Here is a 23,181-nt window from a genome sequence, read left to right on the forward strand (position 1 = left end):
TCGCGATAGAGAACAGCCATGGGAAAGCGACTGGACGAGGTGGTCGGACTCACAGGTGTTTGTTTGAGCGGAGCAAAGGCAGGGCGGCCACAGCTCGCGGCGAGGACAACAGGCTCGATGGTGCGATGGTGCGATGGTGCTGGCGTGGACGGTTGGCCGGGGCGAGACGACGCGAGTGGGTCTGGTGTTGAGGGCGCTGGGGGCGCTGATGGCGCAGGCTGCAGCACCCGACACTCTGAAACCCTCCGCCCGCCAACTCACTCGCGCCCGCCTGCGACCTGCTGCTCCCCTCACGGCCACCAGCCCGCGCCGACCGCTCGTGTGGCCAATCTGCGCCAGCTATTCTTGGACTGCTTGATACTCGTGCGGCTTCTTCTGAGCGCGTCGTGAAGCCTCACGCCCTCCGGCCCCACTGCCATGGCCACATGGCCTCGCTGGCGGCGCTTCGCCCGCGTCGCTCCCCCTCATTGGATTCCCTCTGCACATGGCCGTTGTGGGTCCTGCCCATGGGATCTGGATTGACGGCCGGTTGGGCGCTCCCGCCGCTGCGATGTGCGCGGATCTGCGGTTAAGGCTCGCCGGGGCGCCAAGTGTCGCCGTCTCCCACAGGAGCCGTCTCATCGCTGCACCAATCAACACCGCCCACCATCAGCCCTGCCTGCCCTGCCTGCCCGTTCTGCTCTTGCTCCGCCGGCTCGTCCCATACGTCGCCCGTTATGGCAGGCTTGGGAGTTCGTCGAGTTCCGCCCCAGCGTCTTTCCGGATCGCTCCCGTTTCACCCCCAGAACCGACCCGCAACCCTCCAGTTCTGATGTCACGCTGCAGTCTCTCAACCGCTCCGCTGCCATGACTGCCATGACTGCCTGTGCCCGTTTTCTGCCAATCGGCCCCGCCTGGAGATGCTTCTACCGCGTGCCCGCTCTCTTGCTTCTTGCACAGTCTTTTGCTTGATGCTGGTCCAGAAGACTCGCAACCCGGAACTATCTCTGACGGATCGACGGGTCCGTGAATATCCCCCTTCGAGAAAGGCGTGTCCAGATAAGCGTATCATCGGAGACACGGCTAGCCGCCCATCATGCCCCCTCCCGGGCCTGGCCATGCATCAGCTCCGCCCTGGGTGGCGCCTCGGACCCTGCAACTGCGGCCGCCAGCATCGCTCGGCTTCCCTGGTCCAGCCATTGCCCGGACCACCTCTCCTCTTCCACTGCCCGAACGGGGCTGCTGACGCTGACGCGAAACCCTCGACCTGCGGCCACTTCGGTCTCATGGCTGTCTCTGTGCCTCATATGCCTCATGCCGCCCTTCTGCAGTGGCAAGTGTCAGTCTCTCTTTCGTCTCTCTGACTTCTGTTTCTTTGCTGTCTGGTACAGGCGAGTTGGCAGCTGGATGAAGGTCAAGCAGGCGCAACCTTCTCTGCCGCTCTTTTGACTTTTTACCCACTGTTTAATGCTTTTGTTTCTTCCCTCTCACCGCTGCAGGTCTTCAGCGCTTTGGCAAATCTTCCCGAGCCTATCCTGCCCACCTACAGATGGATTGCAGATGGATGGAGTAAAACGCAGCTTCCCTGGCGCTTTCCAAAGCGCCAGCGCCAACGCCAACGCCAACGCCAACGCCAACGCCAACGCCAATATGAACATGTCCATGGTTTTCCAGGTCTCTGCCGCCGAGTTCAATGAGACCCGCCAGGAAATCACAAAACTGGTCTTGAGCCAGCAAAAAACCTTACGCAGCATGCACGTTGTGCTCGGCGCCTTTAGTCTGGGTTTCGCCACAATCATGGTGATGCGCATCCTGTACGACGGCTGGAGGGCTGCCAAGTTGAAGGTGCTTTTGAGGCCGAGGTGAGGAGCCCACAGGTCGACCACAAACACACCACATCAGTTGCTGACTCTCCAGGAAACTCGAATGGTTGAGATCGATACACACCGCCGAAGTCTTCCCACTGGCTCTCGCCCTCGGGTTGATGGTTCAGATGGTCATCATGATTGCTGTGCAGTCTGGAAATCTCGATCGATTCTTTGAACACAGCTGCCGTGGTGTTGTTCAGATCGTCTTGCCTAGTAAGCCCCCCCTGAGCTCGCTTTCGCGTCAATCATCAGCTAACGTGCGCCTCTAGCTGTCCTTCTCGTCGGCTTCGTGAACCTCGTCTTCGGCATCGAGACTACCATTCGTGCATTCAAAGGGTCGATTCCGCGAGGGAAATGGACCGTCACCGGCTGTGCCTTGGCCATTGTTGGATGTCTCCTCGTCACATGGATACCCACGATTGTCTGGCCCGGCAACAACCTGTGTTTTGGAGAGCTCATCTGGATCCCCTTCGCCTATCGCCGGGTCCTATTACCGCTACTTGCCGTCTTGCTCGCCGGCTACATTGTTTCGGGCTCACTCATTACCCTCAAGCTTCGCTACGACCCCAATTTTGATGCCGACGAGAGAGTTTCGGCGTCGAGGATGGTCTGGTACTTGATTTTTGCTTTTGTTGAACACGTGAGTTGGTCTACTCTCTCCTGGCGACTCAAGGCTAACAAGAACTTGCCGCAGGCCTTGGTTGTTCCGTTTTTTGTCCAAGCCTACCTCATGAACTTCGACGAAAAGTTTACAAGCTCTCGAGTCGCGGAGATCGCCCTATTCTCTTCTGGAATCTTCATCGCATTCCTTCATCTTTTCCTTCGCGTCAACATGACCCGCATGATCATCAAACCTGTGGGCGTTCCGTGGAAGCAAAACAAGAGGGCCGTCCGCCTCCGTCTTTTCGGCCCCAGTGACCTGGAGATGACTATCAGCAGGCCTGTGGGCGGAGCCAAGGACCGCGCTTATGCCATGCAAGACTACTACTCCAACAGGCCAGAGAAGAGCAGCTATGACTTCAGTTACAATTCTCCACAAACCTCCCGGCGACCTTCCGACCCTGAGGCGACCTACATACCCCAGCTCCCTACCATTCTCGTCAACCGCGAGTCCAAACAGTCAATCGGATCAAAACTCTCCGCCTGGCCACTTCCTCTCGAACCCTTGAAGAAGACTACCCTCGCCAGTAGACACTCTCGCAAGCCGTCTGGAGACAAGCGAACCCCGACCTATACACTCTTTCCCAACCGAGCCTCCGTGGACGAAACCCCGCGTCTTCCCGCAACCGTCTACAACCCTTTCCAACCCTCAAATGCTCGCGACAGCCGCAAGCCTTCATTAGACACTGGAAGACGGGGAGCATCGATGGCGCCGTCCGTGACCGACGTGGGTGAGGCATACCGGGGCCTCCTTCCTCCAATGCCTCCGTTCGCCCGCCCCTCATCCCATCGCCGCGACAGCAGCCTGGACAGCAGTGCGACCGTTCAAATTGGTCTGCGACTGTCGATGGCGCCCGCCGCGATGATGGGTGGCAGCAGCAGCAACGGCATCAACCGCCAATTTGCTCCTCCCCAGTTGGCTCCTCCCCAGTTGGCTCCCCCCCAGCTGGCTCCTCCACCACCAGTGCGGGAATCAACCCGATCCGCTGAGAGCCTGGGTCTCTCAGTACCCGGGGCTACACCAGCTCCTCTTTTCGCGTCCAAGCCACTCGGCCACACGCGGCAGCAATCGGCCGGTACGCCGGGCCCATCAGGGCCTCCACCGTCGTTGCCTCCGCCTACACCAGCGTCGACGGCGTCGACGGAGACAAAGGGGGCCGAGAAAGAGTCTGGGCCTGCTATGTCTGCTGCGCCTGCCCCGCCGTATTCACCGGCATCCACACGCTTCCAGGAGGACGAGGAGTCGAACGACGGCAGCTCCGAGTACAGCGGCGCGCCTTCATCGTTTGAGTCTTTCACCATCCTCAACCCGCAGAACAGCCAACGCTACCTTGAGAGCGCGCGCAACAAGGTCCTCCCCCCTACGCCGCCGGCATCGGGTGCGGAGAGGGGCTGGAGCGGTGGCGGAGACAGGCAAAGCACTGCAACCCCCGTGAGCGCTGGCAGCCCGCAGCGCGTCAGGGCGGCCACACCACCGGAGCGCACAGCTTCGCCCAGATGGGTGGATCTACGCAGCGGCACCATGAAGAGAAGCAACTCGGCGGCGCGCAGTGGCATGCCCGAGGCGCCGGCACAGCAGTGGATATGACTCAAGGATCGAGTCAGTGTACTATAGCATTGTGGGTCTTATGGGTTGCAGGAAACTGGTCAAAGAGGATATCCGGCAGGGCGGCGGCGTGGAGTGACGGCGCTTATTTCCTTGGGCAATTCTCCCCGACACAGGCGTTTTTCGAGCATTCGGATTCGAGGGGGCAGTGTGTGTGTGTTTCATGTTCGGTTTTGGATATCTGCCCCTTGGCGACGATGCGGCACTGGTGCGCGCCATCTCGCTCTCTCTTTTTTTTTTTTTCTCCCCCTCCTTCAGTCGTTGGGGGGTTTCTCCCGTTCCTTTGTCCACAGTCGCCTCCGACCCTTTACGATCCTTCTCTGATTGACGACTTCCTTATGACCCCCTAGCCATCGTACTGGCATGCTCCGCCATCAGCTGCCCCTGCTGTTTGCTGGGCCTTCAGCGGCCGTGTGGCAGTCGGCCAAAAATTGGATTGAGATTGGGGTAGATTTAGATGGCAACCCGAGGCTGCAGTTCGCCGAGCGGACAGGACACGAGATATAATAATCAGGAATCTCGTGCGACTTTGCTCCCGCAATGACTTGTGCCAGTGCCTCGAGCCCGCTTACCGCTGCCTTTTCGGGACTGCTTGCTGATTGCCAGTCGCAGTTGCCCGTTAGGGCGGGCGTCGTAGTGAGGGGATTAGCCGAGCTTGACCCGGGCGGCAGATCGTCACTCCAGACGGCTCCCGCGCCCACCAACGACATCACCAGCTCGCCATGCCCGCAGCTTGCAAGTGCTGCGGTCGAGTCTGTTTGCGCAAGCTGTGAAGATGCTACCCGCCGCCATCCGCCCTCTCCTCGCCCTACTGACGGCCCTCGTCGCTCTGCTTCCGGCTGCTCTCGCAAACGTTGAGAAGACCGTCTTTGTTGCGCCCTCCGCCGTTGCTGTCCCCAATGTCCGCCCTGGCCTCCAAGACCTCCGCTTAGCCAGCCTTTCACCTTTCGCCCACGTCTTGCGCGCCCACCTGCCCGTTGCCTTCCCGTCCGACGACTCGCCACGCGGCTTCGATTCCTGGTACCTGCTCACCGAGCTTGCCCCCGGCCAGAGATACGAAGTCCGTGTTTGCTGGGCGGCAACAGTACGTCCGCCGGAGAGAACCAGCCTGTTTTACTGTGCTGACCGTGTCACAGCAACCAACTTCCTTCTGGCTGGACGCACACCCCATAACCCACGTCTTCGACACACCAGAGCTCATCACGTCCCTCGCGAGCTTCTCGGAGAACATTCCCGAGGCCAACCTCATTGTCGACGACAGAAGGGCCACCGAGGCTGCCGAAACATCCACCTCGCTTCTCTTCCTTCGCATCCAGGCTGCCGCCGACTTCTACAGTCTGAACAAGACACGAATGAGCAGCCCGCCGGATGTGAAGGTGGACATTAGTAAGGACATGCCCTGCAGCACGGTTAGACATCTGCTGACACGCATCTTCAGTTCTTGACCCTTACATCCTTAACGCCGTGCCGAGATCGCTCATACCGACGGGCGTATACATCATCGCGCTTGCTGTTGGGGCCTGGTTCCTCTCGTCGTTCATCGTCAACTGGGCCTCTGCCATCGAGTCAATAAAGCCACACACGGATTGAGTCATATACGGGGACTGCCGCATTTGCTCACTTGAGAAATCGCGCCAAAGTTCTTAGGCCGCGAGCGCAAAAAAAAAAAAAAAAGCTGCCTGTGTTGGCCAACCGGAGCTTGAGAGAGCTCTCTGGCAACGCATTTCTAGTCTATGACTGACGGATTCCCTGACGCGTACCTGCATCGCAGGTGCTTCTACAGCTCGTGAACAACTGCGGCACAATGGCGCGCGTCGTTGACCCATCGCTCGTTGCACTTCCCACGGAGCTTCTTCTGCTAATTATCAAATACATGGAGCCTGCTAGCGTCATCAACTTTGCCTTTGCCGCCTACCCTGCACTTCAAGCAAAGATGATTGTACCCCCTATGACCTGGCGTGTGTATGCTCCGCTTTGCAGAGGCCTTGCGCTTCCGTCGCCACAGCGTGGCCCACTCGCCATCTTCGGGGCGTGGCCGCTCCCCACGGAGCTTACATTGCAAGTGCTTTCAGGATTAGGTCCCGAAGACCTGATGAGGTTCGTCTTTGGTCACTACCACCTGGTGCCAAGGCTGCTCCCAGATATCACACCCGACACCAACAAGCAGCTCACCAAGGCTTGGTTGCAGGTGGAAATTGTCAGGGAGCTCACCAGGGATGAGGGGCTGTCTTGGACAGCATCGTTAAATCGGAGGGGTAGGTCATGGTCTATTTGAAGAATGGCTGCTCAGTGATACCCAAAAGGAATACTCCCGTTCGGAGGGGCGAATCAGGTTACCAAAGGCGAATCAAAACTATCAATTTTCGATGATGTTCCTATCATTATGGAGCTATGCTTCGACGTCTTGCGTCTCGTAGCAAAAGCTGTCCTCACCTCACTGTACGAGCGGATTCTTTTACTTTGCATGTCTGCAATACGACTTTCACGCAGGTATCCCTCCAAATTTTATTTTCGTGGGCTTTCGTTCGTTATTCCGGCTCCCCGACACTGTCTTCCATGTCGTGGTGGCCTCGGAATGATTGTCGGAATGACGCTCCGGTGGTCCACCACACACAACTCAGACGTATCATTTGGATTTTTCCACCCACAACCTCTCGATGGCCGATCTGGTACCTTCCACAATGGCACCCCACTCGATCTTGTGGAGCTTGTCCTCGAAGACCTCGAGCTTGTCGTCCTCGCCTTCCACGAACGGAATCTCCTTGGTCAGGATCGGCGTGCCCATGTCCACCTCCAGGATGACATAGTGGATCATGACTCCGGTGCGAGTGATCTTGCCGGCTTTCCAGTCGGCATGAGCACGCTCTATGGCGTGAGTCTGATCAGAGAGAGTGGTTAGTGTTGAGAAGTCTCGTGGTGGGTGATGGTGGGCGACTCACGCCGTTGTATTCACCGGGCAGCGCGGGGTGCAAGTTTATGATGGGCACCTTTGCATCCACGAGAGCTTGGAGGAGCGGCTCGGTTAGGATGAGCATGTAGCCTACATGAACATTGAAATAGTAAATTAATCATACGGCAATTCCCTTTTTTTTTCTTTTCCACGATAAAGTCTCAACGCAAGCAAAGAAGGGGGGACCAGAAGGAGGACAGGGAAGGGCAGGGAAGGGCAGGGCAGGGCAGATGATTGCCTCACCAGCGCAGACTACGATATCCGGCTCATCGGCCAGGATCAGCTTCGCCAGGTCGCGGTCGAATTCCTGGCGCTGTTGCTGGCGCGGCAGCTGGGGGAATTTCTCCTTGTACGGCGGGAAACCGTGGTAGTGGGTCGGGATGCTGGCCTGCTTGGCGCGCTCCAGGCCGAAAGCTGCCTTCTTGTCCGAGATTACGCGGACGATGGAGCAGTTGGGGAGACGGCCGTCCTTGGTCGCGTCGATGAGGGCTTGCAGGTTGGAGCCGCTGCCTGAGATCAGCACGCTGATGCGGGTGTGGTGCTGCTCCGTCATGTTTGTTGTGCCCGAGCTTGGTATTCCGTTGCCCACAGTAGCGTCCCGTGCGTGCCGGGTGACAGTCTTATTCTCTTGACGAAGGACGAAAGAACAGCAAGGCTTGGCGCGGGGTGGGTTGGAGCGGGGCTTGGGATGATGCGAGGCAGCGAGCCGCACGGTCCTCTTCCACGGGCTTCTTGCAAACGGGGAATGGCCAAAGAAGGCAGCGACTTGGTGGAGGTTCCGGCGCGCGAGGAAAAAAGCTGTGCTTCGGCGCCGCTGCGACGGCAGGCAGGTACGCGGGGTCCCGCGCCGATCCCCGGCGCCTCAGGCCGCGAAGTGGGCGCGCCAAGCCTGCCCGTGAATGTGGTGGCCGTAGGCTCCACCTTGATGTCCTGCAGCGGCGGCGGCGACTTGACGCTGCCACCTGCGGCTGTGGGAGGCTGAGTTGCCCAGCGGGCGGTGATTCATCGGGCCTGTGGCTGCGGCGGAGTCGTGTACAAGTGACGGTGCCCGGTGAGCGCGCAAGGCTTCAGCAGGCAGCAGGGCGTGACGTATGGAAGACCGCAGGGACAAAGAGCGCGCCACATGACCATGGTAACCAGTCCCAACGCCCCAGAGGCGCATTTATAAGGCTCAGCTTCCTTATCTTGGCCATCGTCTGACTGGTCCCGGCACACTCCCTGACTGGCTCTTGCGCGAGTGCTAGGCACCTGCCCCTCTACCTCTCACCGCCCAGCGCCTGCGCCCACTTCAACATCGCCTGCGACCTCTTCTCCGCCTCGCCTCACCTCCACCTCACAACCACTCCCCGCCTCCCGCGACCTACCGCACAACACGACCTCCACAACCACCTCACATCAACACTCCACAACCACCACAACCATGCGCTCCAAGTTTAAGGACGAGCACCCTTTCGAGAAGCGCAAGGCCGAGGCTGAGCGCATCCGCCAGAAGTACAACGACCGCATTCCGGTGAGCGCTACCCCTTGCCATCCGTGTCGCTCGTCACCGAGGATCAGAGCGGTTGCCTTTCTGACGATAGTATCTCTCTAGGTCATCTGCGAGAAGGTCGAGAAGTCGGACATCGCGACCATCGACAAGAAGAAGTACCTGGTGCCTTCGGACCTGACGGTCGGCCAGTTCGTCTACGTCATCCGCAAGCGCATCAAGCTGTCGCCCGAGAAGGCTATTTTCATCTTCGTCGACGAGGTCCTTCCTCCCACGGCCGCGCTGATGTCGAGCATCTACGAAGAGCACAAGGACGAGGACGGCTTCCTGTACATCACGTACGTACTCTCTCTAACCCGGCCCCGCGTTTCGCCTGGATGAGTCACTGACGCGCCTGCTACAGCTACTCGGGTGAGAACACGTTCGGCGAAGCGTTCTGAACGCCCCCCCACGCCTGCCACGTTCACAACCGGTTTCGATTCCATTCCCAACGGCAGCACGGCACAGACGGACAAGCTCGGGGCTCTGCAACTCGATATGGCGCTTGACAGATGGCGTTTCGGTGATGTTCTTTATGTTCTTTTCAGAGCTCATTCTACGATAACTCTTGGCTATTGACGGAAATTGATGGGTTTCATGCATCACGAAGACGGCGGACGGCGTGAGTCGCCTGCACGAAGTACTGGCTGTGGAGGGCAAAGACTGTACGGCCGCCAGGCAAATCCACCAATGCTGCAGTCGGTGGCCAACACAGCAATACGAGCAACTTGCGTGATGGACGACCAGAGTGATTCCCGTTTTCCTTCACCTTCCGAGCGGAGCTGAAGTGCCTGTCCGGATGGGGATGTCGCACTCCTCTAGGCTCGTTCGCGTTCGGATAGGAGCTTTAGCTGCTCATAGTACTCGCGGTAGCTCAATGACCAGAACATGCATGCGAACGACGTGCAACCGTGATGGCTCGTGACTTGTCTTGCGATGGGAGAGCCCATGACCGTGACCATGGCGCGGTCCGGTGACCGCAATCGACGAATCTATGATTGATCGATCCAGGGGAAAGAGCCGCCCGGAGGGGTTGCGGGACAGGCCAGAGCTCCCTTGGCTGGGTTCATTACGTCGACAGCTTGCTCAGGCGTGCGCACGCTCCTTCCCAACGCACCCGAAACGCCTCATCACTTCCGCAATCGCACCGCACCGCAGCCGATTCTCCTCTCCTCCCCTCCCCCTCCCCCGCATTGCGTCGTCCGAACTAAACCCTGGCCACATCCGGGCACCGGCCGCGGCAAGCTTCATCAGCAAAGCTTCATTTCGCTCCACACCTTTCTTCCTCTTGCACCTCCCCCACGTCGCTACCACACGCGTTTTGGTCGAGAACCTTGCGATCCGCGCGATCCGCCCAACGAAGTCACTGGACAAAGAGTAGCGTGCAGGCGCGCCCGTGCTCAAGCCTACTGCGCGTCCCTTCCCCGAGACCCGTTTCCCTACCAACCAGGGCATAGCCTTTTGTCATATTTATTGAAGGCGCGCGCGCCGAGCCGGAGAAGGAGAAGAGGAAACGTCGCAAAACATAGCAAGCAACATGTCGCTCCATTACATCATCTCCAAGTACGTTGTGTCTCTCTCCCCCTCGTTTCATGGCCTCCCGATTTTACATCCCATTTTTTTTTCTCTCCCCTCGGGGTTCTACTCAAACCGGATGCTCTCCGGCTGTAGTGTAGCTGACATATTGGTTTTTTTTTCTTCTCGTTAGGCGCCTCGACCCCCTCTTCGCCATCGGCATCGGCACGGCCGCGGCGTTTGCGAGGATAGGACGGGAGGAGAAGGAGAAAGGTAGAGGGTGGAGCGAGAGTTGGGTGGTGTTCAGGAGGAGGTTGGGTAGGGCCTTGGAGTGAGGGTCAGGGAGAAAGAAGAGATGGTGATCAGCCGACAATGAACAGACGCCCGCATGGAGGCTGCTAGGCAGGACGAGGCGATGAGTTAAAAAAAAAATGGTCATGGGCTGGTGCATATACGATACTGAGGATTTACGAGGTGGGTAACGATTGTTATACGAGCAGGTGCATGGAAGTACGAAGTGCAAGTACAGTGTGGCGTTTTTGGGGAGCTCGGTGAGAATGCTGACGGAGGCCTATTCCCTCCAAACATTGATCATCCTGTCATTCCTTTTTTCAAACTCTCCACCAGTGCATTCCCATTTTCAGAAGAGAACAAGCATCACCCAGCTATGCGTCTCAAAATTCCGATTATTCCATTTGCCCTCGCAGACAGCGTTTTCGCACGGCGCCCTGCCAATATGTCCATCTGCGACTACTACACAGCCGTTCTTCCCCAGAACAACATTGCTGAAAACCAGCTGACTCCCATGAGGCTGCTTGTCAATACCGTAGTTGTGGGCAATCATTACACCAAGCCCACAACTGAGGACGTCACTGGACCAGACGTGGCGGTTCCAGGTGTTCTTGCCATTGCGACCATCGGAGGCAAGAACATTAGCAATTTGCCGTAAACAGTCCCCGACCTTTGGCTACCATAGAGAGTTTGGTGCTTTCAGGCTCACTCTAGCTTCTTCAACGGCGAACTCGCGTCAACTAACCGCGGTGGCATGGTGGGTACGAAGGTTAACTTGACGATGTAGGTGCAGGCGACGGGATCGGCGGTAGCGGGGGGTGCGCTTGCGGCGGGCTTGGGTGCGTTGGCTTTTTTCCTTTGTGGAAGGGGAAGGGGTGAGACTGTTGTGTTGGATTGTCACTTTGTACCGCTCTCGGTGTAGTGGTATATTGACTATGTCATCCCTTCAATCATTCGTGAACGAAAGGGAAGAGAATGCGAGCTACTACTCGTACCTCAGTGCTGGAAGCAAAGAAGATATCTAAAATCTGGACTGGCTGTGTCAATGGAAACAATTGAGCACTCCAATTTTGCTTCTACCACGGAAGTCGTCTCAGATATCCACGAAGTCTCGATGCTGTAAAGCTAGAAGCTTGAATTACTGGCCGACGAGGATTCAGGATGGACAGGATGACGTCGGAGAGTGGAGGAGCTTGGGCCGCGCGAGTCCGATTTGACGCTCCGCGTTTTTGGCAGCCCGCCTTGCACGACCATGACTCCTCTCCGTCGCGCTGCGCTTCGACGCTCTACCAAACCGCCCGCCCTCCTTCTATGGGCGCATCGCACACGACCCCTATCACCATGGACTAATCACGCAAGCCGAGCCGTGGCAATTGCGCCATGCCGGCCTCCGCCAATCTTGCAAGCTCGGGCGGCAAGCTCCCTGCATAGCAGCGCAGCAGAAGAGACAAGCGACGAGCCGACCATTTACGCCCTCTCCACCGCTCCTGGAAGGGCCGCCATTGCCGTCATTCGGGTTTCCGGGTCAGCATGCATTGACGTACGCCACGATCCATACCGTTTCCCTCTCGCCATATTTCGCTGACATGCTAATCTCACACAGATCTACCACTCCCTCTGCCCCGGCAAGCCCCTCCCCCAGCCTCGCCACGCCGCCCTCCGCACCCTCTACGACCCCACCGCGCCCTCGCCGCCCCCGGAATCCGCCATCCTCGACAGCGCGCTCGTCCTCTTCTTCCGCGGCCCCCACTCCGTCACCGGCGAAGACCTGCTCGAACTGCACGTCCACGGCGGCCCCGCCATCGTCCGCGCCGTGCTCTCCTCCATCCCCAAATGCCGCCCTTCCCCTCGCCCCCACGCCGGCGCCTGGATCCGCTACGCCGAGCCGGGCGAGTTCACGCGGCGCGCGTACCTCAACGCGCGGCTCTCGCTGCCGCAGGTCGAGGCGCTGGGCGACGCGCTGACGGCGGCGACGGAGCAGCAGCGGCTGCTGGCGGTGCGGGGCAGCGCGTCGTCGTCGGCGTGGCGGCTGGCGGCGCGCTACGACGGCTGGCGCCGCCAGCTGCTGCTCGCCCGCGGCGAGCTCGAGGCCCTCATCGACTTCGCCGAGGACCAGCACTTTGACGAGACGCCGGCGCAGCTGGCGGCGTCGGTGGCGGCGCAGGCGCGCGCGCTGCGCGCCGCCGTCGACGCGCACGCCCGGAACGCGGTCAGGGGCGAGCTGTTGCGTGGGGGGATCAGCGTCGCGCTATTGGGTGAGCCTAATGCCGGGAAGAGCTCGTTGTTGAATCGCGTGGTGGGGAGGGAGGCGGCTATCGTTAGTCGGGAACGGGGGACGACGAGGGATGTGGTTGAGACGGGGGTGGATCTGGGAGGCTGGTTCTGCAGGATCGGAGACACGGCGGGGTTGAGGGGAGCGTCGTCGTCGTCGTCGGCGGCGGCGTCGTCTGGTGGGAGCCGGGGGAGGGTTGGGGCGGTGGAGATGGAAGGGATTAGGCGGGCGAAGGAGAGGGCCGTTGCGGCGGACGTGGTCGTTTGCGTCTTCTCCGTCGAGGAGGACCCGGATACGGGGCTGTCCGGGGTGTCGCTGAGCCCGGAGGTCGTGGAGACGGCACGGGAGTGCATGAGCCGCGGCGGGCAGGTCACGGCCATCGTCAACAAGTCCGACATGCTGCCATCGTCCGGCCGCGTCGAGCAGCAACGGCAGCATCTGTCGGCCATCCGCGCGCATCTCGACATTCCCCCTGAGCGTATCCACTTCATCTCCTGCAAGGAAGCCGCCGCGCCCTCTCCTCCCTCGACGTCTTCGCCCGACCCCGGTAACCTCCAATCCTTCCTCTCCGGTCTCGTCTCCATCTTCAAGGACATGACCGCACCCATCGTCCCGGAACTCGACGGCGTCGCCGCCACTTCCGACATGTCCATCTGGCAGGAATCGCTGGGCGCGACAGAGCGCCAGAGGCTCCTGCTCGAGGAGTGCTCAGCACATCTGGCGGAGTTTCTGAGAGAGGTTGAAGAGGGCGAGACCGACATGGAAGGGGAGCTGGACATCGTGCTGGCCGCCGAGAGCCTGAGGGCCGCTGCCATGTGCCTGGCGAAGATCACCGGGAAAGGCGAGGCCGGCGACGTGGAAGAGGTGCTGGGGGTGGTTTTTGAGAAGTAAGTCAAAAGTTTCACATGATGTGGCATATTATTTGCTGACGACCGTGGAAACAGGTTTTGCGTTGGGAAATGAGCGATGAATTTGGTCGTCGAAGAATCTGCCAGAGATTTATTCGTGCGAGGGTGGCTGTAAGTCTAAATGGGGGCAGGTTCTACGAGTGAATAAAAGATGAAAGGCAACCATGTACGAAAGGGAAAAAGTAAAAAGAACATTTTCATCTAGAGGAGGGCGCAGCAGCAAGAGAGAAAAAAGACGCAAGAAATCTAAAGATCTAGGCCCGAACCGCTAATGGCAAGACAAAAGGAAAAGGAAAACGCCGATACCCCATGCATCCCAGTTCTCTTGACTTCGTTTTTCAAAAAGGAAATTCCCAGATCCAAAAAACACAGTTTCCAACTCCTCGCTTAACCTTTCTCCCGGAGGCAGGGAGCACCAGAAACCCAAATGCAACCGTCGCTATGCAGATACGCTGGAAAGTCAGAAGAGGGGAAAGAAAAGACAAGAACGCTTGCAGGAAAAACAAAACACCCCGGAGATCTAGTGGAGGGGTATCCTATGGACAGAGGTGCGAAAAGCAGGGCATCAGCCGATCGTACAGTCATACAGATGGTGAGAGGTATTCAAACACGCTGGAGGACCACAGAAAAAGACGAAAGAGGAAGGCTGGCCGGTACGCGGACATGGTGATGGTAAATGAGCCGAGAATGGGTAGGGGAGAGAAAAGAAAATCGCAAAAAGAGGATGCCGAGCGGAGCGTGCCCACGACCACTCTTTTTGTTTCCATTTTTTCTTTTCAGTTGTAACCGCCTCGTCCGGCCATGACGACCAACGCTGCGCTTAGTGCTGATTGGACGGGGTGGGCTGCGCTGCGACTGCGACTTGACGACAAGGAGAGCGACGAGGATGATGGGGCAGTAGTTGTCCTCGAGCGGCGGCCCTTGGAGCCGGAGGAGGAGGGAGAGTTGTAGCCGCCACGACCCATTGTGTGAGAGTGGAAATGCGTGCGGGTGATGAGTCTTGCGGTGGTGATTCTTTTGTGGGCCGAAGGTGGTGGTGCCGTAGAGAGACGCGCGTGTACTTGGCTGCCTGGACGGTGGGTGAGGGTGGAAGAAGACAATTGAGAGCAAAAGCGCGTCTTGAGTGAAGATTACGATGGGCTGGAGGACGAGACGATTGGTGTCCCGGGATAGGCGCAAGATTCGTTTAGTTGTATCCGCCACGGCCCATGGAGAGTGGTTTTGTAGATGTGATGGTGAAAGATTTGGGTGGTGGTGGGTATGAATCTCCAACCGAGCACGCTTTGAGTCGTCTCTGTTGGCGCAGGTACAGGAAGTGGAAAGTGTTTTTCTATGCTCCTATGGTCGACTAAAAGGATGGCAAAGGAGGGCCGAGTCTGGGTGAAATGGAGGGTGTTGATGTGGAAATGTTGGGTTGTGTCGGGTTGATTAAAAGTAGAGTGGGAAAGTTGATTTGAAAGCACGGTGGAAGAAATTAGAAAGGTTCCTGGATGACTGACTGTAGAAGACGCGTAAAGCTGTGTGGGAGTGGTAGAGAGAGGAAGGACTGAGAAGCTGATGCCTTGGGATATGACTCGACGAGGGTGACGATACTTATAACTCAGGTCTGCCTACGGCGCACTCAGGCATCGCGGGCAGTGCGCAGCAGGGCATCCCACCTACCAGATGGCAGGTCCGACACACACACTCGAAAAGCAGCAGCAAGCATATTCTCGAACGAGAGCAGGCCGGCACGAGTGTCAGTGACAGCACAAGGGGGCGCAAACCCGTGGCCCCAGCGGGATCCGGCCCCTGCACGGCCAGGAGCAGAGCTGGCGCCGCGGCTGGCTGCCTATCGGAGGGGTCTGAATTAAGGTGCACACATAGCCACCACCTCTAGCTCATCCGGGACGAAGCCACAGCCGCTGTCAAGGCGCGGCGGCGAGCGCGCTCACAACGGTGCGCCAGTGGTCGGACCGGCGAGGGCGTGCGCTATCGGACGCCGCGGCTGACGGCAGAGGGTGCACAGGAGAGAGAGGCGAGGCGTGCGTTCCAGGGTGTCGGGAAGAGCGTGTTACGCGGGCGGGCGAGAGGCCAGGCAGGCAGGCAGGCAGGCAGGCAGGCAGGCAGGCAGGCCAAGGCAGGTACCTACGGCACATCGTCACTCGGGCCCGGAACCCGCTCGACGATGCGCGGCCGGGTTGGCTGCCACCGCACCTCAGCCCGTGCTGGCCTGCGCGGCGTTGCTGCATCAGCCAGCTGCATGATCCCCCACGCGTGCGGCCGGGGGCTCCGGGTGGGCCAAGGGTTGCGAAGGGTTGCGGCGGGTTGCGGAGGGTTGCTGCGAATGGCGCGCGCGTCGGCGCTCGGCGGCCCAAGGCAGTAGCAGGCTCGCACGCACGCTCCCCGCTTTGGTTGTGTGCTGCTGCGAGCGGGCAAGCGTGGGTGCGGTTTCTGGTTGAGGAAATCGCGTCTTCTCAGATACAGTCATACAGGAGCACGTTGCTGAAAATAATGGCAAATGGCCCACCCAGCGCACGCGCCCAGCAGCACCGGCCGTCAGCACCTTATCGTCCGTCGGCCACGGCCCTGCAGCCGGGGCGCTTTGGTCGCCTTCTGTTTCTGTCTCAGGCCTGAGGCAGGCAGAGAGGCCGCCGTGCGCGACTCCGCACCGCCGTCCGCACCGCCGTCAGCCCCCGCCGCCGACGACCGCCGCCCGTCGCCCAAGATAGCTCTGAGATGGTGTCGGCGCGGCCAACTTGGCTGCGTCGCAAGCTGCTCGACGACGGCACCGAGCAGCTCGACAGCTGCAGTGCCACCGCGCGTTCTCGTGACTGCCGCACCCCCTTCGCTCGCACACGCCCAGCAGCTGGCTAGGGCTGCAGATCTTCACGAGGTCGCGCGACTGTCGTCCATCGCCGCGGTCCTCGTCGCGCGTTCCTGCAGTCCCGACGGCTGGGGTTGAGCGACGGAAAGGCCGCTGTGTTGGGTCGTTTCAAGGCCTGTCGGGGCGGATGACGCGAGATCGACTGCTAAAAATAATGCCCATGCCGTGTAGGGCTGAGGCGGCTGTCCAGCGAGTCCCAGCGAGTCGTCAACTCTCAAGATAATCCTCCGGCGCGCTGCTGCGGGTGGTGCGCCGGCCTGCGTGCTGCTGATTCTGAAGCCTTTGCGCTCCCCAGGACCCGATCCAGATCCCAGCCTGCCTGCGTGCTTGGTCAAGCCTGATGATGCAAGCCTGCGCACCCCGATGGCAATATTCTTGGTGCATTATTGATCCCCGTCTGGGCGCAGAGCTGCATGACCACCGACTCGATAGCGTGCATGCAGCGCCGTTCGAACTCCAGTCCCGAGCCAGTGCAGCGGGTTCCTCGCCGCCGGAATGGTGGCCATCCGAGGAATGATTCACGGTGAATCGCATTGCTTCAACGCTTGCCCACCGCTGCTGTGAGACCCATTTGCTGTTTCTGGAGCTGCTGCGACTCGCCATCAGCACCGGCCACAACGTGTCTGAGGCAGCCGAGGGTGCAGCGCGGGGCTGGCGTTCCGCTGGTCAACACGACGATAGCACGATGCAGTACAACACTTGCGCCGCCCCTGTGGTCCGTGGTGGCGCAAGCTGCAGGAACGAACCTGCCCGGCCATTGCGTGTCCTGGCACAAGGAGAAGCGTGCGCTTCGAACAAGCAAAATGCGAATTCGCCGTCGCCCCACGGCATGTCCGTTTCGTGCAGGGCGCCACCACTCTTGCTGCAGGAACTCCTGTGGCATACATTGTCGATCGTGCCACACCATCTCTCGTCCTCAACACCTTACTTCCCCATCTCAAGGACCAACAGCATGTGGCGGCTCGGTCCGTATCACCCGGCGGCCTCCTCATCCTTCGTTCATTAGCCCCTCAAACCTTGGCCCGAGGGCACGGCCGCACGGCTGTGGCATCGGACATCGTACACGCCCACCCGACGGCTGTGCAGTATTCCTTGCCGGCCAACTTGCAAGGCCGTGAGTCAGAAGTCTAAGGTCGTCCGCAAAAGAAAGTCCGCCTCCGCGAGCGCTTTCCTGAGGATTTAGGGGCCATTTGCCTACGACTCGCCGCCATGTGCATGGCCTCGTGCCTCGAACAGGCTCTTCTGTACGCCTGGACACGAATAAACTGCTCAGCCTGGCGACTTCCGCTTCGGTAGAGAGGTCGTTCAGGGAACATTGGGAGGTCTGCCCGCATGACTTCAAGGCTTTCGCGTGGCTGCACCGGCAATTGTTCCATTACTCCGAATCCACCATACAAGGAACTACCCCCGCTGTCTCTCGTGATTCTTCCCAGATTGATCTTTTACTCGGCAGACAGTCCGACTCCTGATGGCTGCGGGGAATCCTGGTCTACATTCAGGCACCGTGGCGCCTAGTTGCGTCACCGGCCACGTATGACAAGCGGGGAGCAATATTGTCCGATTCGTGTCTTTTTATGGAGCGCGATCAAGGAACCCCTTCCAATAGGCCGCATGAGGAAGCAAAGCTTTAGACACCAGCTGACCTCTCTTGCATTCACTGACTATACGAACTCACGTAGTACTACATTCTGTTAGCGAATGACGATGCCCCATTCGAGAAAAGCACAAGGAACCTACGGTCAAAACCGAATCCTCCCGACCGTCTTCGTCATTGGGCAGATAGACGTAAAGGATGAGGGCATGCTCGTCAGAGAAACCTGGTGTTGTTCGTCAGTGATCTGCAATCGGCGGCGAGGAGCATAGATTGCAGGGTCTCACAGGCAATAACTTTGCCGCACAGCCTGCCCACTGACATAACCTTGCTCCAGTCCTTGCCGTCAATGCGCACAGTGGCCCAACCCTCTTCGCTGCGTCCGTCCGCGCTTCCGAGCTCCTTCATTCTAGTGCTGGGGTGTTGTTTGATGCCATCTTCGCCGCCCTCGATGTGAGATGGGTCGAGCTCAGGGTTCGACAGCCCTGTCCAGACACTTGAAATGTTCATCGCATCCGTCCGAATGCTCAGCTTTAGGCAACCGTGCATGTTTGCGGACATCTCCAGGCGAGGACCAGCTCCGCCGCCTCCTGTGCCGTTGGCCTTTGCTGCCAAAGCCAATCGGGTGAATCGATCGGAGATGCTCTTCAGTTGCAGGAGAGACGGCAAGAGAATATGAACGTCCGGCTCTCTACAGCGGGGCTCGTGGATACCTTCGACATTATTGGGGTTCAGTACTCGCACCGGAACATCCTGAGTGACTCTGGTCTCGCGCTCGCTGCCATCCTGCGTCACTAGCGAGCCTTCACCAAATCCATAAGTATCGCTCGGACCACCTGAGCCAAATGCGCCATGCGTGCCGCTGCCGAGAGGATTGGTGATGATGGTCAGAGATAACACAGGGGTGTTGTCCTTTTTCGTTAAGCGAATCGAGGCGGAGGTGGCGGTCAAGGCTGATTTGAGGGCACGTTGCAAAGGTGCAAGTGGCACTTCAAGGTTGATGACGTTGTTGGCTGCGGACTGGATGTTGTAGTCCTCGTCGAAGATGGCATCCTGCTCGAACGTCTCAACCGGCCGCCATTCCCCCCATTGCTTCTTCTGGACGGGTACTCACGATTGCGAGCACGCTAGTCACTCGTCAGTCACTCCTCGAATTCACCTAAGCACAATACTTACGCCCAGACTTGAGTGCCCTGCTCGGGGATTATGGTGAATCGTACTTCATCCTCGTTCAGCCGGACCCACGCCACAGGCCCAAGTGAAGCAAGGGAAGCAGCCAGCTCTGATGTCGGTCAGCAGAAGTGAACGCGTCCACCGGCGTGTGACGTACTCGCGAAGGTATTGACATTCTGAATGGCAGCCTTGAAGCGCATTTTGGCGGGTGCTGCTACCTACTGGCTTAGTGGAGCGCGCCCAGCTTCGTCGCTGCAAGGGACTCAATAAAAGGCAGCAAGGCCGTACAGTTGCAGAAACTGCTCAGACATTCCCATTGCAGCTCGCAGTGGACTCCGTAGGGAATGTGGCGTGGAGGAGATGGACATCTCGGTGGGACCTGCATGACGCGGGTGCGGAAGGCTTGCCCAAAGAGGAATGGCGTCACTCTAACGCGCAACGCGTCGCGCGCCGAGAACGCGTTCTCCAAGCTGCCGCCCGCCTCGTCCTCGGCGTCCGACATCCACACCATGGCCGGCAATCAGCGTCTGAGAGGGCTCCCGGCCCGTAAGTGCCTGCGAATTTGATCTGAGGAGGAACTGTCATCTGATTGTGCTACTCCAGATCCACCGGGCCCTACTTTCCTGAGCTACACGCCGAACGGACGAAAGCTGATCACTGTCGGACTCAACAACGCCATCCGCGTCTTCCAGACGGGCTCCGTCGATGAACCCACCAATATCGACAATGCTCAAGATTCGAACACGGCTGTGGCCGCTGCTGTAGGCTGGTTTCGTCCGCGAAAGTTGACCAGGCGCTAATGCCCACCAAAGAACGACTTCTTCGTCACCGGTTCCGAAGATGGCACCGTCTGCAAATACTCGCTCGAAACGAACTCGCTAGAAGAGGTCCTTGTCCGCTGCACACTACCAGTGCGCGATATTGCCCTGTCTCCGGACGGCAATTGGGCAGCAGTTGCTAGCGAGTAAGAAACCTGTGGGACATGAATGAGCAAAGACGCTGACAATGCGAAGTGAACTGGTGGTCAAGGTCGTCAATACGAAAGACATGACCCGTGTCATTCATCTCAGGGAGCAACCGCGCCCTGTCAAACACGTATCTTTCGACGTCAGCGGATCCTTCCTGGCTGCTTCCTGCTCCGACGGACATGTCTACATATACTCGCTCAGCTCCGAAGAGCCAAGCCTGGTGATGACAGTGGACGGCTTGATAAGGTCCATGGAAACGGATGCTGAGGCAAGCTCAAAGGTGCTTTGGCACCCGGACGGACGAGCTTTCGCAGCAGCCACCCCTACTCGAGGTCAGTGTGACGGCCATGTCGTTGGATGAGATGTACTGATTGTAGTTCAGATATCCAGGTGATCTCGAGAGGTGATTGGGAACGTCAAAGGGCATTTAAGTCCGGCCATACCGGCGATATCACAGCAGCAGCATGGTCCCCCAACGGGGGTCTCCTTGCAACGACAGGTCACGACCGTAAGCTTGCAATCTGGGACACGAAGACTCAGCGCGTCGTCAAAACCTATGATGATGTCCGGGCTACAATCCTTGCTATGGTGTGGCACCCTGTTGAGAACATCCTATCATACACCAACAACGACGGCGAACTCTTCATCCACAATGATTTTGTGCCGTCTGAGTACGCCCCGGTCTTAGGCAAGGACCTGCAGGCAGCTCCATTCATTCATGACCCTCTGGGAGAGACTACTGGCAATTCCCGACGCTTACCAATCAACGGCTCCAAAGATGCGCGCTCTGCTCGACAAGGTACTCCAGATTCGTTGGACGAGATTCTCGGGGATGACGGGATTTCTGATGCAGACGGCTTCATTGAGGATGATGATGGAGCTGGCTACGCTGAAGAACTTAACGGCCATGGGAAGCGTGGACGGGTAACCAACAACCTCGACCTTCCAAGCGGAAAGCGGAGCAAGGGCGGTTTACAAATACAAACACATGCAGCTTTCCAGCCGGGAAGCACCCCCTGGCGCGGGAACAGACGCTACCTTTCTCTCAACTTCACTGGGTTTGTCTGGACTGTAGACCAAGAAACACACCATACGGTCACCGTCGAGTTCTATGACCGCGAAGCTCACCGTGACTTCCATTTCACCGACCCGTTCCTGTACGACAAGGCATGTTTGAACGAAAACGGCACTCTCTTCTCCTGTCAACCGTCAAAGGACCATCCCGCTATAGTTTACTACCGGCCGCACGAGACCTGGACTGCTCGAACAGATTGGAGGACAGAATTGCCTCCAGGGGAAAGCGTCACTGCCATCTCGCTCAGCGAGTCGTATGTCGTGGTGTTGACGTCCACCGACTACGTCCGCATATACAGTCTTTTCGGCGTGCCATTCCGTGTCTATCGGCAGAAATCATCTCCAGCTGTGACTTGTGCGAGCTGGCGGGACTATGTCATGACTATCGGCAACGGTCCTGTCGGCGGTGACGGCACCACACGCCTGTTGTACACGATCGAGAATGTGAAGCGCGACGAGATCTGCCAGAGCGAGGATATCGTCGCACTAAGCGAGGGTGCTGAACTGCAGAGCGTCTTCTTTTCTGATCAAGGCGTAAGATACACTCCCGCTGTTTCTAGTTTAGTGTCCCTTGAGCTAACATCCTCTCTACAGGATCCATGCATCTATGATACTACCGGTACGCTCTTGGTCCTCCAACATTGGCGTACGCCTTCGCAGGCGCGCTGGGTGCCCCTGCTCGACACCAAACTTCTCTCTCGACTCGCATCAGGTCGCAAAGAAGAAACGTACTGGCCCGTGGCCGTCGCCAACGAACGCTTTCACTGCATCATCCTTAAAGGAGGCGATAAATATCCCTACTTTCCGCGCCCCTTACTTACTGATTTCGAATTTCAAATCCCGCTCTACGCGCCCAAACCTCCTCGTCGGCCCGCCAGCCCTGATGCTATGGACGAGGACGAAGACGAGTCTTCCGGTTTTACCGAGACCCAGACATTCGAAGAGCAATTTGTCCGAAACTCTCTACAATTGTCGCTGCTCGACGACCTCGTCGCTGTGACGCACACAACGCAGGCACAGAAGCAGGCGCTAGCGCGTCGCGAGCTCGACATCGACAAGCTGCTGCTACAGTTGCTGGCGGCCGAGTGCCGCGAGGGCGAGGAGCGCGGGATGAAGGCGCTCGAGATCGTCGGGCTGATGCGCGATCGCTCGGGCAAGATGCTGGATGCGGCGGCGAAGATCGCGAGCAGGTTCGGGCGGGATGTGCTGAGGGGTAAGATTGAGGAGTTGGCGGAGAGGAGGCTGGTCGGGCTGGATGACGAGGATGATTGATTGATTGATCGATTCGGGCGCGCCCGTCCGAGCTTCTTCAGGGTTCACGAACGTGCGCGGGCTGGCCGGTTCGCCGCGCGAGCATGCTGCACGATGAATGTCGCGCTGGCGGCGCCCCCGCCTGCCCCCCCGAAAAAAGGGGCAAATCGGAAGTCATTAGCTGGGAACACGCATCTGTCCAGTCCAATATCCTCTTTGCCCCCTATCTCTTGCATCTTGCCGGGATCGGCCAGCCTCGTTGACATTCTCGAAAGGGATTCACGTGCATTCGCGCCGCGGTTGGCCAACCCTCCCAACCGCGCAATGCGTGCGCGCGCGATGTTCGGTTCGGGCGCCCAGTTGGCTGGTCACCGTGGCTTTGGTTCCAGTGGAGAGAGCGGGCTGTGTGTGGGGGCCCACCGGTTCCATCCATCGTTCGGCCCGGTCCGTCCATTTCCCTGCATGGCAAAAGACAAAAATATGGTTTTGCAAGGGTCCCGGCTGATGGGCAAAAATGTTGGACATTTCTCGGGAAAGGAAAAAAAAAACATATGCGCTGCACGCAAGAGTGAAAGGGGAAGGCATACATACATTAAGGCTTTTTGGAATTACCGTGTCTGCAATTTATATGATACTGCATCGTGATTAAGGAAGGCAGGCAAAGGTCACGCGCTTCGATACGAT

At 58.6% G+C, this 23,181-nt stretch overlaps 7 protein-coding genes across 7 annotated transcripts; 5 read left to right on the forward strand and 2 right to left on the reverse strand.

The window, feature by feature from the left end:
* Window positions 1-1,539: 1,539 nt before the first annotated feature.
* BKCO1_4300028 (uncharacterized protein) lies at window positions 1,540-4,095 on the forward strand (the record flags this gene model as incomplete). Its single annotated transcript, XM_020275982.1, has 4 exons — window positions 1,540-1,841; window positions 1,897-2,060; window positions 2,117-2,487; window positions 2,542-4,095. 4 exons carry the CDS (start codon window positions 1,540-1,542, stop codon window positions 4,093-4,095), a joined length of 2,391 nt encoding a protein of 796 aa, XP_020128162.1.
* A 793-nt stretch (window positions 4,096-4,888) lies between these two features.
* On the forward strand, window positions 4,889-5,703 carry BKCO1_4300029 (uncharacterized protein; the record flags this gene model as incomplete). The annotated part of the gene is made up of 3 exons (XM_020275983.1): window positions 4,889-5,197; window positions 5,250-5,499; window positions 5,552-5,703. 3 exons carry the CDS (start codon window positions 4,889-4,891, stop codon window positions 5,701-5,703), a joined length of 711 nt encoding a protein of 236 aa, XP_020128163.1.
* A 1,036-nt stretch (window positions 5,704-6,739) lies between these two features.
* Window positions 6,740-7,616, reverse strand: BKCO1_4300030 (phosphoribosylglycinamide formyltransferase; the record flags this gene model as incomplete). The annotated part of the gene is made up of 3 exons (XM_020275985.1): window positions 6,740-6,991; window positions 7,053-7,153; window positions 7,307-7,616. 3 exons carry the CDS (start codon window positions 7,614-7,616, stop codon window positions 6,740-6,742), a joined length of 663 nt encoding a protein of 220 aa, XP_020128214.1.
* An 867-nt stretch (window positions 7,617-8,483) lies between these two features.
* On the forward strand, window positions 8,484-8,989 carry BKCO1_4300031 (autophagy-related protein 8; the record flags this gene model as incomplete). The annotated part of the gene is made up of 3 exons (XM_020275986.1): window positions 8,484-8,573; window positions 8,655-8,887; window positions 8,953-8,989. The coding sequence occupies 3 exons, from the start codon at window positions 8,484-8,486 to the stop codon at window positions 8,987-8,989; spliced, it is 360 nt and encodes a 119-aa protein (XP_020128213.1).
* Window positions 8,990-11,646: 2,657 nt separating this feature from the next.
* BKCO1_4300032 (mitochondrial gtpase) lies at window positions 11,647-13,629 on the forward strand (the record flags this gene model as incomplete). The annotated part of the gene is made up of 3 exons (XM_020275987.1): window positions 11,647-11,934; window positions 11,998-13,553; window positions 13,611-13,629. The coding sequence occupies 3 exons, from the start codon at window positions 11,647-11,649 to the stop codon at window positions 13,627-13,629; spliced, it is 1,863 nt and encodes a 620-aa protein (XP_020128212.1).
* Window positions 13,630-18,094: 4,465 nt separating this feature from the next.
* On the reverse strand, window positions 18,095-19,404 carry BKCO1_4300033 (cell cycle checkpoint protein; the record flags this gene model as incomplete). The annotated part of the gene is made up of 6 exons (XM_020275988.1): window positions 18,095-18,121; window positions 18,178-18,257; window positions 18,319-19,084; window positions 19,146-19,158; window positions 19,208-19,313; window positions 19,362-19,404. The coding sequence occupies 6 exons, from the start codon at window positions 19,402-19,404 to the stop codon at window positions 18,095-18,097; spliced, it is 1,035 nt and encodes a 344-aa protein (XP_020128211.1).
* A 183-nt stretch (window positions 19,405-19,587) lies between these two features.
* Window positions 19,588-22,518, forward strand: BKCO1_4300034 (chromosome segregation protein; the record flags this gene model as incomplete). Its single annotated transcript, XM_020275989.1, has 6 exons — window positions 19,588-19,750; window positions 19,808-19,965; window positions 20,017-20,168; window positions 20,218-20,504; window positions 20,555-21,780; window positions 21,841-22,518. The coding sequence occupies 6 exons, from the start codon at window positions 19,588-19,590 to the stop codon at window positions 22,516-22,518; spliced, it is 2,664 nt and encodes an 887-aa protein (XP_020128218.1).
* Between the last annotated feature and the right edge of the window lie 663 nt (window positions 22,519-23,181).

This window comes from Diplodia corticola, assembly GCF_001883845.1.
Source record: "Diplodia corticola strain CBS 112549 chromosome Unknown scaffold43, whole genome shotgun sequence".
Lineage (NCBI taxonomy): Eukaryota > Fungi > Ascomycota > Dothideomycetes > Botryosphaeriales > Botryosphaeriaceae > Diplodia > Diplodia corticola.